This window comes from Magallana gigas, chromosome 1 (genome assembly GCF_963853765.1).
Source record: "Magallana gigas chromosome 1, xbMagGiga1.1, whole genome shotgun sequence".
NCBI lineage: Eukaryota > Metazoa > Mollusca > Bivalvia > Ostreida > Ostreidae > Magallana > Magallana gigas.
Window position 1 is genome coordinate 47,558,805 of NC_088853.1, and position 17,357 is coordinate 47,576,161.

Below are 17,357 nucleotides of genomic sequence, written 5' to 3' on the forward strand. Positions count from 1 at the left end.
CAGCAATGAGACGTAGGCCTGTCTAGTATTTCATTGCTGGCCACTCAGCCATGGCTCTTCCAACAAGATTTGTCTGGCTTTTTAGCTAAAACTACGTAGGCAATCTATGTACATGTATATTTTGCTTGAAACCAGCGTCATTTTTCATTGTTAAAATGGTTCTAAATATGGAAAAAAAAACTTACCATTTTAATCAATTTCTAAAACGAAGCAAGCTACTGACAAACAAGTTGATATAAAACAAGACGATTGACGTCGTAATTTCGTAAGTTATTCTAACCTTTGAGTACCCTGAGTGTGTTACGGCCTTATAACTGCAGTATCTTTTCACACACTTTACATGCAAAAAATAATTGGAATGTAAATATATGTATATGAATTCCTATGTACGCGTACGTACACAAGTGTCCCAAAACTGGGTTACCTGTCATTGTTATCAGATCAAATCTTATCAGAACGTACGTGTATGTTATATGCATGAGATCATCACAGATTGCAGCAAGTCTATTGTGGCCTAAGAACGTAGGGAAAAAAAATCAAAGGACGGCAGACGTCAAGAGCTTCGAATACTACGAATTACTTGACAATGATACACCTAATGAATGACATAAAAATGAACAAAATAATTTGATAAAGGACATAACTCGCCAAAAGCTTGAATCCTTTAAAAATGCGCATCTTTTTCATGCATGTCTTTAACAACTAAAACTTTCTAAGTTCAAAAGGGCCAAAATAGTTTTCACTATTGCGCTGAATTACAACTTGTTGATGTTAAAGTACTATATTTAACACATGGGGAAAATAATGGAATTAGAGTTATAGTTTACAGATTGTGAATCTACACTTATCAACAGATTCACTGATAAACTTAGTTTGACATTTCTAAACTATATAGTTTACAACAGTTATATATAGATATGTTCTACCAGAGACATAAATGATTCTACAAATGAAAACTATGCTATAGTTAACCACAAAGTTTGGGTCGAGTTTTTAAAATAGCACCCCCCCCCCCCCCAAAAAAAAAAAACAAAAAAAAAACTGCGTAAAACGACATGTAACTGTGTAATGAATTAGCTTTAGGTAGTCTCGCTTACCCCAGACTCTCGCTCTCGAGTCTTAACTCGTGCGAGGGTCTCTCGATACTTGACTCGTACTAGTGAAGTATCGAGAGCGAGACTCTGGGGTAAGAGAGACTACTTCCGGAATTTGCTGCATTACATTGTTGGTTTTAATTTTAGAGTGCCATTACTGTTTCCAGTTTAAAAGGATTAGAAGAAGCCATTAGAGTAAGTACAAGCTTATCTTTTAAAAAGATTGGTGAGCTAGCGTAGCTGCAGAACTGTAGCTCTCCGGAAAAAAAAAATTGACAGACCGGAGAGCTACAGGGCCACCCATTGAAAAAATTGTATATTTATTGCGCAGAAAAACTTGCGCTAGTTTTCGACTCATTAACCTTATTTATACGCAAATTCTGTGAAAACAATTAGTACCATTAAATTCTTCATGCAATTTACTACTGATATCGTCTGTTTACTTGCCTTGGATAGTCTTTTAAACACCATCACCAGTCCCGTAAATTCATGTGGTGAACTTTGTTTACATGTAAAAATGGCGACTCTCGATCTCGATGTAAATTCAACATACTTGATTTTCCGAGGTCGGTAGCGTGTTTCGGAGAAAGTCTGAGGCAAATAAAGAGGCGATATCAGTAGTAATTGCATGAAGAATTTAATGGTACTAATTAATAGGTTATAGCTACATTGTAAGTCCTAGGGACCAATGGAATTACTTCGTTATATCCGTAATTCGTTATATCCATATAACAAATTTGTAATTATAATGTCTATAGCGAATTCACTATATACAAGTTTTCTTTCATCAGACTATAATTTTTGCTAATTGAGGCCTAAAATAAAAAATCATTACTTTGATACCTTTAATAATCGGATTGTGAATTGAAAAAATGATATGAAAATAAATTCATTCAAACTATTTTATTAATTGGTAGTGCAAAGTTTTTTAAACTGAAAAGAAATTTATGTTATATCTAGGTGCTAAATTTCTTTATTATTCACCTCTATGGGACTCAAAATCAGTTCGCTAAATCCGTAAATTTGTTGTATTAAAAAACGTTATAACCGTAAAATTTTGCAATTGAAAGATTTGTTAAGAATTTTACTGTGGATTACAAAAAACTTCGCTGTATCCGAAAAATCACTATATCCATGTTCGTACTAAATGAGTTTTACTATATATATATTACGGTACCATTAATCCTCACTTGGCGAGGTGGGCAAACTTCACTGTATTTTAATAAAAAGAAATATTTTCCACCTAAATGATGTTATATGGATGGGCCCCTTTCTAATAGCTGTTGACAATCCATGCATTCATAAAATCTGCCGATGCAGATAAAAACAGATCCCACTGGCATTCATCCTGATGTCCGGAAAACGGAAGACGGATTATGCTAAGGTGTCAGAACTTCTTATAATAAATATAAATAAGTTATTATGAAAAGGTAGATTGTTGGCAATGGCGTATTATAATTCATGTTGGTCTGTTTTTCAGGTACTCTCTGTTCTTTTGGACCACATGGCAAGACAACCCAGCGTAGTTGTTGATTTTGAGGCGGGTCTCTGGAAATCCATACGAGAGACAATAAGTAAGAGTTATTTGATTGTCATAAAATGAAGAACTTTGGAAAATGAAGTCCACTTCTGAATTAATTCTGATTTTGTTGTGGCAACACCAAAGACAAACTTTTTGGTCATCCGATGTAAAATTATCCGTATTTACGGAATGAAGACATTTGTTTTTAATTTTTTGTTCTTTGATGCAGTTTCTAAATCAGATATTACTATGAACATGCTTACAATATAATATACACAGAAATACTTTGATCTCTTTTAATATCCCAAAGTCAGACATTTTTTGAAATTGACCCTTATATAGCTATTTAGAAAGGATAGGGTTTTTTAAATATTGATTTAAACATCATTAATATAGTCAAATAAAAAAAATTAATTCATTTAAATAAAAAAATGATAAATCTACCAGGGGACAGATCAACCAAAATAATGTGTATGTTAACATTATACCAGGGAACAGTTTGACCGAAGTTGGGGATGGTTTGACCAAAACTAAGGGGCGGATTTGCATTGTATATATAATTATATGATGGGACGGTTTGACCAAATTTTGGGGATGGATAAGCCAGAATATAGGGGACGAATTGACCTGGGCAGCTTGATTTGGGTACGGATTGACTGGATTTCAGTCAACAGTGCCCCAATTAAGGTACATTTAGGGATTTTTAATTATATTTCCTGTCACCTACATATAATGCAAGGGTTATGGCTTGGGGGATTTGTACATTTGTCTTATTATTTTATTCTGCTCTTGAATTTCAATGCAAAAAATAAGTAAATTCACATATCTAAAAAAGAAAAAGAATGAAGCTGTCTATCAAAGTTAAGATAATGTGTAAGCAGTTGGAAAGAGTTCAAAAAGGGGGAGGAGGGTTACACCAGTACATGTAAAATGATTTTGGGATAAATGCCAGATGGTGATGTTTAAACAAATGTGGAATATTGAAAAGGTGGAACATTAAAAGTGATTGAGATTAATGGGTTTGTTTAGCTCACCTGAGCTGAAAGCTCAAGTAAGCTATTCTGATCGCATTTTGTCCGTCGTCTGTCCGTCTGTAAACTTTTTTACATTTTGAACTTCTCTAAAACCGCTTATCCAATTTCAACCAAATTTGGCACAAAGCATCCTTATGGTAAGGCAAATATAAATTGCAGAAATGAAAGACCTGTCTTTATTTAAAGCTGAGAAAACCTCGAAACTGTAGAAAAAGGGGGGTGCATTTTTAAAAATCTTCTTCTCAAGAACTACTGAGTCAAATTCAACGTAGTTTAGCATAGATTATCCTTATGGGAAGGAAAATATAAATTGCAAAAATTAAGGAGTAATTCTGTTTCAAATTTGAGTTATTACGAAAATAATGATAAAGGAAAGGCGTGTTTCATTCAGTTTAATAGCTTCGGGTTCGGTAAAATGGGTAGGGAAGACTTGGCCTGGGCAAAACAAAAGATTGGCAGTTATTAATCTGCCAATCTCATTAAAATTTCAGGATATTTGATGGACCAGTATATTTGTATTCGCTATAAATATTGCTGCAAAATAATGCGTATTTGGAATTGACGATTGCCGATCTGCCACGGCTTTTATTTTGCCACGGCCCGGGTTTGCATACCCATTTTACCAAGACTCTTATTCCATACTTCTAAAACGAGGTTCTTTGTTTAAAGCAGCCATGACATTATACGAAAAAGAGTCGATATGACTATGATGAATTTGCTTGTTGTGAAACAGTTTGCGTATAATGGGAAATTTTTGAAACATGCAAAATATGTTGGTGCCGATTTTGTGAAGTCTGATGTATCAAAAAAGTACTGAAATACAATTCATTCTATCGGTAACTCGGCATTATCTTTTGCGTAATGGTAGATTAATGCAATAGGTTTTGTTGAGATGCTCGGCATTTTCTCGAGTTTATTCAGTTTAAATAGAGTTTGATATCGCTGTCGGAAATATGTAGGTATATACATGTATATATATGATTCATTTCGAAAAAAATAAATTGTGTTCTTTATTTGTTATAGTGCATGTTTCTTGTGTTTAATTGTTTACAATTTCTATTTACTAACCACATTTGAGTGTTAAGCTTCGAATTATAAGCAATATACAGAGATTTGCTCACAATTCTATGTTTGTACACAGATCTTATAAACTAAAGATTAAAAAAGTAAAAAATTTGTCAATATTTATTAAGAAAGTTTTCAAAGTCTGTTCTTCCAGAAACCAACTTTAACAACTTAGTGTATTGTAAACTTAACCTTTTTTCGTCATTTAATATTAGTCCTACTGTACATGTGATCTTTGACTGTGTTTGTGTACATTTGTATAAACTGATTTTGAACCTCAAATACCAGTGAACTGGTCTTGAGTGAATAAAAGAATTGAAAATCTTAGGCCATTCTTTTTTTCCATTTTAAATGCTGAATAGGAAATACCAAGTTAAAAATCTTAAAGCTGAATGTAATAAACTCATGTGAACAAAATATGACTCAAACCTAGGCGAACTGTGAGCTCTGTATCTTGCTGATAATTCTACGATTGACGCTGAAATTTTGGTTGATCATTAGAAATTCTATATGAATTAGAGTATGTTAAATACTTGTACAAACAAAATAAAAGAATGATATTCTGTATATATACCTACTCTCCTCTCTGGGACCCCCTCTTTATACAATAAATAATGTGAAATCTACATCAATTTTGATAGTTTTTCAGACACAAGAAAATAAAAACGCCATCTTTAAAACAATTTCCATAGTTCTGACACATTTCTGTTGCGGGGATAAAGTAATTATCGCTATTCCTAAGAAAATATCACAGCGGAAAATTATCCTGGTTTGTACGCCAGGTAAATAACAGTTATTTAATTATAATGGAGAAGACAAATTAAATTTTTGAATGTTTTTAATTTGAGGAATTGAGCACATTGAGGTACAATTTTCTTCTTCACATCTATACATGTAGAATTTTTAAAACAAAATACAATAACTATTTTATATATATTTTTAAATACAATAACTAGTAGTTGATGAAAAAAATGTACCTATATGCTTTCATATATTTTGATCGCTTTACAAAGTGGGGGGGGGGGCAGAACGAAAATATAGGGAATTGGAAGTTAACAACTTAACAGTGTACCCCTACCAAATATTTAGTTTTATATCTTGCGTAAGATTTTCTTATTCTGGTAAAAAATAGTATTTCATTAAGGTACAATGTCAAAGAAAACGTGTATGCAAAAATAAGTGTAAAATTGGAATACTTTACAATATTTTTTTTTTGTTATTCTACCGTGGGGGCCATATGGCACAATATCTGTTGAACGCCCATTGTTGCTCAGGTGAGCGATGTGGCCCCATGGGCCTCTTGTTCTCTGTGTCGAAGTTCATGAAGTTATCTTAAAGTTTTATATTTTGCATATTTACATGTATATTTGGTGCGCATTGCCAATCGAGTGTGTATGAGAGGTGAATGAGTGAATCTATGAATGAGTTTTGGTTATTACCGTTAATCACGTGAGGATTTTGTTTACGAGCCTATCTTGAAAGTTAACAAATATGGGGAAAAATTATCCTAATAGTCTTGCACCTTTTCAATATCAGGTCATAGACTCTATTATGATCTTAGAGTTTTTCGCCAAAATTATATGTTTCATAATCCTTTTAATTTTGAAAGATCTCAGGGAGAGAGATGGTTGTCATTAAAATATTTTAGTTTTTTTTCCTCCAGAATGAAACTTAAATATATGTACATATGATTGCTCGACATTTCCATTTTTGGGCTATGGTACTCAGGTGATTGTGAAGGCCTACTAGCCTCTTGTGAAGTTGTTAAATAATAATATTTTTAGCCTCATGTTCTTGTAAATTTCAGATGCAGAGATGGCCCGTCAGCGTTCCTTAAAGCTGCCTTATACCGGTAAGCTGTGCTATAAGCTGCCCAGTGGCAAGACAGTAGTTATCAAACTTGTTGACAATCTGAGATCTGCTCAGAAAGAACTTAGCAAATCATCTTCCTTGACCCAGCAAGGAAATGGGGATGAATCCTCCTCATGTGATGAAATCTGTTGTTCATCAATTAAAACAGCGACTTCACAGGGGAACAGCAAATCTAATACGGAGACGGCTGCAGTGAATAGTGAAGATGATTTCACTGTAATTAGATGGGAAGGTCTAACAAAAACTAAGTTTAATGGTAATACATGTGGAAATATAGATAAAGGGATATTGAACACTACTGTTGAAAAGCTGGCTAATGAAAATGTAATCTGGAAGCAAGAGATTAGCAACTCAAATACCATAGACCCAAAACAGAATCATCCAGTAAACTATCAGTGTATTCCCATGGATAAAAGTAATGATAGTCAGGAAACTGCAGAGTCTGAAGTGCCTAATTTGGCAAGTAGAAAACAACCAGTTGTCCTCAAGAGAAACCTTTCTCACAGTCATGAAACTGCAGGGTCTGCAGAGCATAGATTTGAAAGTAGAAAACAACCAGTGGTTGTTCTCGAGAGGATAAAAGTGGAATCTGATTTGACGGTTTCCAACATACCTGAAGAGTTGGGAAAAAATATGCAAGAGGGATTTAGTGAAAACATTGGGAATATAAACCTTTCTGAGGACAGTGTTGCAGGGACTTCATTGGACGTAAACACTGAAGAATGTTCCACTGAATTCTCCAAGCAGGGAATGTTTTTGAGAGGTGTGAAAAAGCCCTTTACCAGAAGTGGTGTTCAACAGAAAACTAAACAATCAGCAAGTAAGGTAGATTGTGAGGACTTTTTTCCATTCGCTTGCGGAAAGTGCAACTATACATCAAAATTGAAGCATCGATTGAAAAGACACATGAAATTACACATGTCTGATCGACCTTTCGTGTGCGAGATTTGCAAGAAGGCATTCAAGCTTCCTCAATACTTGTCTGAACACAAGCGAACGCACTCGAAGGAGCGACCATACTCGTGTGAGCAGTGTGGGCGATGCTTCTCTCAATTTAGCACCTTGCATAGACATAAGAAAATCCATCAAGGGCTCATGGAGCAGATCCAGCATAAATGCTACACATGTGGCAAGAGCTTCTCTATGGCAACTAGCTTGCGCCGTCATTCGAAGATGCACGAAAATCTTGAGAGAAAGGTCGGAATTATTAAAAATATGAAAAAGAAAAAGTTAACTTTCAACTCAACTGTAGATGACCATCAACGAGAGTTCGAATGTGGCGAGTGTGGGCGCAAGTTTCTCAGAAAGGACGATGTGATGAAACACATGTTGAAACACACTGGGGAGTCGATGTACACGTGTGAAGTGTGTGGGAAGGGTTCTTGCAGCAAGCAGGCTTTACAAAAACACATCAACATCCACACTGGGGATGATATAGAGGTGAATGTTACTGGGTACTCATCTTCAGGCTGATCTACGGCATCTTCCTTGGGGATGCACGAAAATCTTACTGTGGATGACCATCAACGGAAGTTCGAAAGTGGCGAGTGTGGCTGCAAGTTTTTCCAAAAAGAACCATGTGATGCGACTCATGATGACACACAATGGGGGGTCGATAAACAATAACGTGTGTGGGAAGGGTTATAACAGCAAGAAGGCTCTACAAAAACACATCAACATCCACACTGGGGATGATATAGAGGTGGATGAGGATGATACAGGGTCCTCATCTTCCAGTGACTCATGAGGAGAGGATGACTTGTATGACTGTTAATTATTTTCTATCATATTAAAAGTTATCAATAAAATTAAATAAACAGTCAATTTTATACTCAATATAATACCGTAATTTTAAAGGTATACAAGCTATAATTTGCATCAAATTTGAAGTACAGAAAAATGCATGTGTTTGTTTACTAATAAAAGTTACCTTTATTCTGTAAAATACAATGGTAAACTCCACCTTTTTACAAAGATATATATAGAATTTTGATAGTTTATTTTCCTGCCGGGAAAGTAATGTCTTTTCATGAATAATGATGAAGGAAGAGAAAAATTGACCTCATTGTGCATGTCCGCAAGAGATCAGGTGGCCATTATTGTTAGTCCGATTACATATCCGTCTTGATTTGTAATATGCTTAACAGTTGTTAATGAAATAAATATACATGTATTTTGAGTTTTAATTTGTTTATAATTCACGATACCATTACTTTTGCATATTTAAATAAATTAACACTCATACGAACTGAAAATAGCCCTTAGGGGAAAACACATCAGCCTACATGTATGTCATTGTAGGTTTTTGTTTTCTTTTGTTCGAATTCCTAGATAGGACCATTTTGTGATAAACTGAAAGAACCCATGTCATTTCCTTCATGAAACTTTCACAGTTATAAAGGTGTTGACCCTTCAATCGCCAATTTTGAGCTCACCGAATAGAAGTTGGGGGAGCTTTTTGCTATACAGTCGGCGTACGGACCGGGTTAAAGTTTTTGTTGCAGGTCCTGCATCTAAGTTATATCTTGTCTTATCTTCACCAAACTTGCATGGATCATGCATTTGGACCTACTGATGGATTTGAAAGACTAGGATGTTGAATTTGGACCATGAATTTCAGATGCTGGAGGAGATTAAGGTTTTTGGAGCAGGTTAAAGTTCTTAGAGCAGGTGCCATTTGATGATTAAATCTTTCTAGTTATAACTGGTCCTAACTTCACTAAACTTGCAAGGATGGTGCGTCTTATGATACTGATGCACTTGACAGACTTGAATGCTGAATCTGGGCCATAGGTTTCGGATGCTTGAGAAGGTAAAGGTTTTTAGAGCTGGTTAAAGTTTTTGGAGCAGGTGCACTCTGATGATCATATCTTAGTTATAACTGGCCCTAACTTCACTAAACTTGCAAGGATAGTGCGTCTTATGATACCGATGCGCCTGACAGGCTTGAATGCTGAATCTGAGCCATTGGTTTTGGATGCTGAATGAGGTTTAGTTTTTTTGGAACAGGTCACATGTTTAATAGATAATGGTACTATTTCAAACTTGCATTGTTGATTTAACTATAATACATGTACGTGTACACAGAGGTAGCTTCCAATGCAGAGCCTGAACTCCATTATCAAGGATGCTAGTAAATAAAACTACCTCACTCAAACCAGCTTGTTAGATTTGTTTGTTGTTGAATGATATAACATGATCCCTATGATATAAAATGATATAGAATTCTATGATATGATACACTATTGTTTTATATGATACAATATTATATCTTGTATAATATTGTAAAAAATGTCATGATAATATATTGTATCAATTTTTTTTGTATATTATGATATTGTATCATGATATTGTTATGTATTGTATATTATGATATGTATATTATGATACAATTTTTTATAATATGAGGTTGTACTACATGTATATATAATTGTATCACATGATATTATTTCATATGATATTGTAATATTTAAGAAAAAAACGTTATTTAGAGAACATGGCGTTATGAATAGCAATTGTGTGCATCATGGAATATGCCAACAAAGCAGTTGCTATTCATAACGCCACGTTCACTAAATAACGTTGTTTATTTCTTAAATATTTGCATATCCATTATTCTTTCCCACTGTAAGTCCATACGAAGGATCTGCAATTATTTTTCTATAATCGCAATTGTTCTGTCTGTATACTATGACGTCATAAAGGTGTGACGTCATATACTTTTCCATGACGTTATAGATTTAAACCACTATACGATACATCATATGTTTTTCTCCAATTCCATAAAACTGATGTGTTTAAAATCAAAACATGTCTTATGATAACATTTTAAAGGAATAACTGTTATAACATATCATTGATTCTGTTAACAAATCTATGTGAATTAAAACACATTACAGTCTGAATATTTATTTTTGATGCAATAGCTAAATGTCAAGGTCTAGGCTAATACAGGGTATATTTGCGAGTGGTAAAATGCAAATATAAGTAAGAAACAACGATTATTTAGTGAACATGGCGTTATGAATAGCAACTTATTTTTATTCTAAATAGATTTAAAAAAAAAATTATATTAAATAATAAAAGTAAATTTGAAATGAAACATAGGTAATCATAGATTACTAAGCTCACCGAGGCGGAGCATCACCCTTATGAGACATCACCTTCATAAGACCACCTTTATCATTTTATATGAAAATCATACTTTATGATCTTGAATATTCATGGATTCTGTTTTGACAAAATATCGTATATCATCTGATAAATTTTTTTATGATAATCATATGTTCATATGTTAATAAATACAATGATATAAAATTAAATATTGCATCATGTCATATTTATAATAAATATCATATAATACAATAAATACCGTAATAAACAATAATGAGATATGATATTGTAACGTATGATATGACATTGTATTGTGTTATACCTTATTGTATTTGATCACATAATACAATATCATAAAATATAATACAAAATATTGTATTATATTACAGTATTATATTACATAATACATCATAATATTGAAACATGATATTATATTGTATAATATAGTATGATATTGTATTGAATGACACTGAAACATATTTGATACATTATGATATTTATCATATAATACAATATAATTTGATTCCAACATTGAATCTTATCAAATGATACAATATTATGTGATAAAGTTCAAAATTATAAAATACATTATTATATTGTATCATATGACACAATAATACATATCACAATATCATATCATACAATTTCATGTGATATGATAATATATCATATACACCAATATCATATCATACAATATTATATAATATTACAATATCATATAATACAATTTCATGTGATATAATTCTATATTACTGAAACAAATATCATATTATACAAAATTGTAGGATACAATATTATAGAATATACAATGTTGTATCATAGGATACCATATAATATTTTGCAATATCTTATGTAATTGTATCATGTGATAAAATAATAAATTATAAATACAATATAATATTATCCAATATTGTATTATAATATACAATACTATACATAACAATATCATGATACAATATCATATCATAAAATATCAAAAAAATTGATACAATATCATAATTATATCGTATAACTTTTTATAATATAACATATGATATCATATTGTATCATTTCAAACAATATTATTTCATATCATACAATACTATATCATAGGAATCATGTTATATCATTTATCAACAAACACATCTATCTATCGAGCTGGTTTGAGTGAGGTATGAGATTTCTTTACCATCCTTGATAATGGAGATCAGGCTCTGCATCTGAAGCAACCTCTGCGTTTAATTAATAATAAAGTTAAATCAACTATGCAAGCTATCATCTATAAAACATGTGACCTGTTCCAAAAAACTAAACCTCATCCAGCATCCGAAACCTATGGCTCAGATTCAGCATTCAAGCCCATCAGGTGCATTGGTATCAGGGCGCATCATCCATGCAAGTTTGGTGAAGTTTGGACCAGTAATAACTAAGATATCATCATCAGAGGGCACTAGCAATTAAAACCTTAACTTTCTCCAGCATCCGCAACCTATGGCTCAGATTCCGCATCTATGCCTGTCAGGTGCATCTGTATCATAAGACACACCATCCATTCAAGTTTGGTGAAGTTAGGACCTGTAATAACTAAGATTTATTTTTTAGCATCCTTGATAATGGAGATCAAGCTCTGCATCTGAAGCTACCTCTGCGATTCATTCATATTACAGTTAAATCAACTATGCAAGTTTGAAATAGTACTATCATCTATTAAACATGTGACCTGTTCCAAAACTTTTTATTCAGCATCCGAAACCTATGGCTCAGACTCAGCATTCAAGCCTATCAGGTGCATCAGTATCATAAGACACACCATCCATGGAAGTCTGATGAAGTAAGGACAAGTAATAACTAAGATATCATCATCAGAGGGCACCTGTTTCAAAAACTTTATTTAACCAGCTCTTAAAACCTTAACCTCCTCCAGCATCCGAAACCTATGGCTCAGATTCAGCATTCAAGCTTGTCAGGTGCATCAGTATCATAAGACGCACCATCCATACAAGTTTGGTGAAGTTAGGACCAGTAGTAACTAAGATATAATCATCAGATACAATTTTGTATAAAATTATATTGTATCATATGATACAATGATGATATATTATGTTTCAAAAATGATACAGTATCATACAATAGCATACTATATTATACAATATAATATCATATGTTTCACTGTTATGATGTATTATGTAATATGATATTGTAATATAATACTATATTGTTTTATATATTATGATATTGTATTATGTGATCAAATACAATAACGTATAACACAATACAATGTCATATCATACGTTACAATATCATATCTCATCATTGTTTATTATGGTATTTTATTGTATCATATGATATATGTTGTAAATATGATAGTATGCAATATTTAATTTTATACTATTGTATTGATTAACATATAAACATATGATTATCATACAATTTTTTAACAGATGATATACAATATTGTATCAAAACAGAATCCATGAATATCCAAGATCATAAAGTATGATTTTCATTTAATATGATAAAGGTGGTCTCATAAAGGTGAAGTCTCATAAAGGCGATGTCTCGTCTCGGTGAGCTTTGTAATCTGTGATTACCTATGTTTTTTCATATTTTCTTACTCTGTTGACAAATCATCTGAAAACGTTGCTTGATGTTATAAGAAAATGTATTTTAATAAATGTGACATAAAAAATTGAATGAAAACCATTGCAAATAAACACAAAAAATATATTAAATTTTATTTGGTATGAAAGTTCCTCATGTAAGGGTTATCGTTCCTGAGTCCCAAGGCCCAAACACCTTGGGGACTTTTCATTACTGAGTTGAAGAAAATTTCCTAAATATAATGTTGTAATGATCAATACCTACATATTTTATTATAGACTTTGCCCTGTATAAGTGAATATATTCGCTTTAATGCAAAACTAAGTCAAATAATAAAGGGGAACATTGACTAGGCTAATAGGATTTACTGGTATGTATCCCAACCTGAGAGAAATTCAAAGCAACCCTCTCATCCCCGTTAGGTGTCGATATTAATGTGCATTAAAGTATATTATAATTGAAATATTTTCACCTGTTTAGAATTTTCTTTCACGGTATTCAACCAAAAAATACGTTTTAGAAATTTTTGGAAAGTTAAAAAATTTATTGTTCTCAACGGGAATCGAACTCATGACCTACTGGTTTGTAGTGAACCCACTAACCCACTGCGCTACGGTGTAACATTTCGATGATGCTAAAGAAACTCTTTAAAAATTTATACTTGATTTTATTGTTTATTTCGATAAATAATACCACACAACGTGAAGGTGTCACATACAACATTACTTGTAAGTAATGAATTTTCCAATTATCAAATTAAATCTATCCATTTAACAAATTTTTCAAAATAGCGGTTCCCATACAATTCACCTCAGTTTAAATCAGCCAGTACCGGAAATGCATGTTTCCATATTTACTTTTTTGCGTACTGCGTCATCAAAAAGTGGTGTATAGAGCCACCTTAACCAGCTCTAAAAACCTTAACCTCTTCCAGCATCCGAAACCTATTGCTCAGATTCAGCATTCAAGCTTGTAAGGTGCATCAGTATCATAAGACGCATCATCCATACAAGTTTGGTGAAGTTAGGACCAGTAGTAACTTAGATATTGCTATCAATGGCCACCTGCAACAAAAACTTTAACCTGCTCCAAAAACCTTAACCTCCTCCAACATCCGAAACCTATAGCTCAGATTCAGCACTCAAGCCTGTCTGGTGCATCAGTGTCATAAGACACACCATCCATGCAAGTTTGTTGAAGTACGGACCAGCAGTAACTAAGATATTGCTATCAAAGGGCACCTGCAACAAAAACTTTAACCTGGTCCAACAACCTTAACCTCCTCCAGCATCTGAAATTTAGGACCCCAGATTCAACATCCAAGTCTTTCAAGTCCATAAGTAGGTCCAGATGCATCATCCATGCAAGTTTGGTGAAGATAGGACAAGTAATAGCTTAGATACAGGATCTGCAACAAAAACTTAAACCAGGTCCGGACGCCGACGCCACCGCCGACGCCGAGGGTATAGCATAAGCTCTCCTTGACTTCGTCTCGGTGAGCTAAAAACGCAAATGTTTATCTGATATATATGTACATTTTTATTGGGTTTTGAAAATTTAACTTAAAGAAAATAACGTTCAATCATTTTTCTTACCAAAGCATTTTTCTATTACTTAATGATCAATTATCAAATTGTTCATATAAAGCCGTTTCACAAGATCTTGGACTGTAAGCAATTTGGCTCCAGTTTGATGAAGGCGGAATATACACATATATAGATATCTGATATGAATGCATTGAACGCAACAACACTTGTCCTAGGGGTGCATATTTTATTTAATAAAACAGCGTCAATATTTGTAAGAAAAAACAAAAAAGAACTTTCTGATTTTGAAAGTCTATGAATCACGGCTGCTACATGTAATCGATCGCATGCATAACCAACGATTATGTACAGAAAACAAAAGATATCTATTTCCGGTTGTGATTAAGCCAGTGAAGCCACGAACATTTAATTTTACATACAAAGATGGTTAGTTGACTTGATGCAGGCAATTAAATTCAGATAGAAGAATGTATTACTATGGGTAATTCTTTTTCTATAATGTTACAAACATGTAAAATGCACGAAGTTGATTTTTGTTCTGTAGCGAGGGTATAGTGCGAACATGATGTTACAATATCATGTTCACCGGAAGAAATTTGTATTTATTTCATTCTAGCCTTAATTTGTTTATCATTATCAATCAATTATCAATGTTCAATTATCAATGTTTATCAATAGCGAACAATATTGGAATTTGATTTTATGTTTTATTTAGCTAAAAAAACGAGGTACGAATAATGACGTCAAGTTGATTATGCAAGCACTTCTTTAGTTATGAAAGAATTTAGATTATGCATAAGAATACGAAAGAAAAGTTTAAATCTTTGATGGCATAGATATATAAAAACGTGCGAATAAATGATGATTTTTTCGTAGCGATTCAGATAAAATGGCTATCTTTACTTGACAGCTTGTTTTGCTGAGCTAACTATGGTTCGATACATCCCACCGAAAATCAAAGCACTTGTAAAATGGCGCAAATAAATATTGTCATTGCGTGCTAATAGGTTTTTTTCTTCCAATTTTTAATACTGAGCAACTCGATCAAAAAAGTGATAAACATGAAAATAATAACAGGATTGACGCAAGCTACAACAGCAATAAGTTAAATTAAGTTTAAAATAAGAAACAATAACGAAAGCATAAAAGTGGTGTTTATTTTAGCTAACCATTTATACGTATATACATGTACAGCAAGTACAATGTACATGTATACTACCCAACGCTAAAACACCTTCACAATGAATGACAATAGTTAGATATACAATGCATAATAAATCGATATAGCTACATGGAATTAATAACATGAAAAAAATCTTTTCGGAATGAAGAAGAAACTTTAGCAAATCAGATAAACAACTCGTACTTGACTTAAGGTGGAATGTCCCTCTGATAAGAGAGATAACTTCTGTAGAAAATAATATCACTTTGTTTCTATTAACTCACAATTATTAATGCATGTAACAACAAGGGAGGTGGTGCATGGTCCCAATTTAAGTTGGAAGGCAATACACTTATTTGAATTCAAAGATAGAAAAAGAAAATTAGAACTGAACTTTTGAAGCAGGGGGGCAAAAAAGTAAAGAAAACTTTTACAAAATATTACAAGAAATGTATCATAATGATAAACTATGTATTAGGCAATATCTACACGACTATTCCTTCCCCTCTCCCCTCCCCCCTCCCGATGGATTTATTCTTTTTTTAAATATAACTAAATTTTATGTACTTGTTCAGTACATGTACGGTACATGTTTGATGTTTTAGGCCAGAGAATATTTGGATTGAAAATTTTTATTTCTCTATCTATAGCTCATTCACAGAGCTGAATCAATTATAATTGGGAAAAATGTGACCAAGACAATTACAAATTCTAGACTTAGTTAAAATCGTTTAATTATAACTTATAACATTTCAAATGTTTAAAATTGAATAAAGCGTTTCTATTCTGAGGGAGCAGATATGGGAAAACGAATTGAAAAAAAAAACCTAATATCTCAGCTCATGTGATTCAAGACAGTATATCCCTGTATTGATATCATACCAATTACTGGAAAATTATTCACTTGATCCCCTTTTTGTGTTACATAACAAAATGCTCTGGTTTACATTTTTAGGATTTTTTAAATATATATATATATATATCCATTTACTATTATATAATCCAAATTTAAAAAAGAAAACCTTTTCGGAAATTTAAGAAACTGTGGCAATTTTTCTTGCACTGTATGTAAAATATGTATGTAAAACCTTCAATAGTCTATGATAAAGAAAGACAACTCTTGCTTATTGAAGCAATTTTTATTGCAAACCTATACAACAAAGTGCTATTCTGAACTAAAATGCAGCGCTTCAATATGTTTTGTAGTATGAATTGAAAATGTATATAACTATATATTATTTTCATATACATTTTGGATTTTTAATTTTATGCTGCGATGGTAAAATTTTGCTTTTTCTAATCACTATGTCTAGTTTTCTTCATATCATGATTAGACGTTTTATCAATTTTTGAAAAATCTAGCAGCGC

The 17,357-nt window shown here is 32.6% G+C and overlaps 1 protein-coding gene across 2 annotated transcripts; it reads left to right on the forward strand.

Annotated features, from left to right (window-relative positions):
- Positions 1–1,159: 1,159 nt before the first annotated feature.
- On the forward strand, positions 1,160–9,720 carry LOC117687596 (uncharacterized). Of its 2 annotated transcripts, none has more exons than XM_034464410.2 (3): positions 1,160–1,289; positions 2,575–2,668; positions 6,523–9,720. In XM_034464410.2, the coding sequence occupies exons 2-3, from the start codon at positions 2,599–2,601 to the stop codon at positions 8,058–8,060; spliced, it is 1,608 nt and encodes a 535-aa protein (XP_034320301.2). In that variant the 5' UTR covers positions 1,160–1,289; positions 2,575–2,598; the 3' UTR covers positions 8,061–9,720. The 2 variants fall into 2 exon arrangements, with proteins under 2 accessions (XP_034320301.2, XP_065925036.1); XM_066068964.1 differs by lacking the exon at positions 1,160–1,289 and adding an exon at positions 2,364–2,478.
- Positions 9,721–17,357: the final 7,637 nt, after the last annotated feature.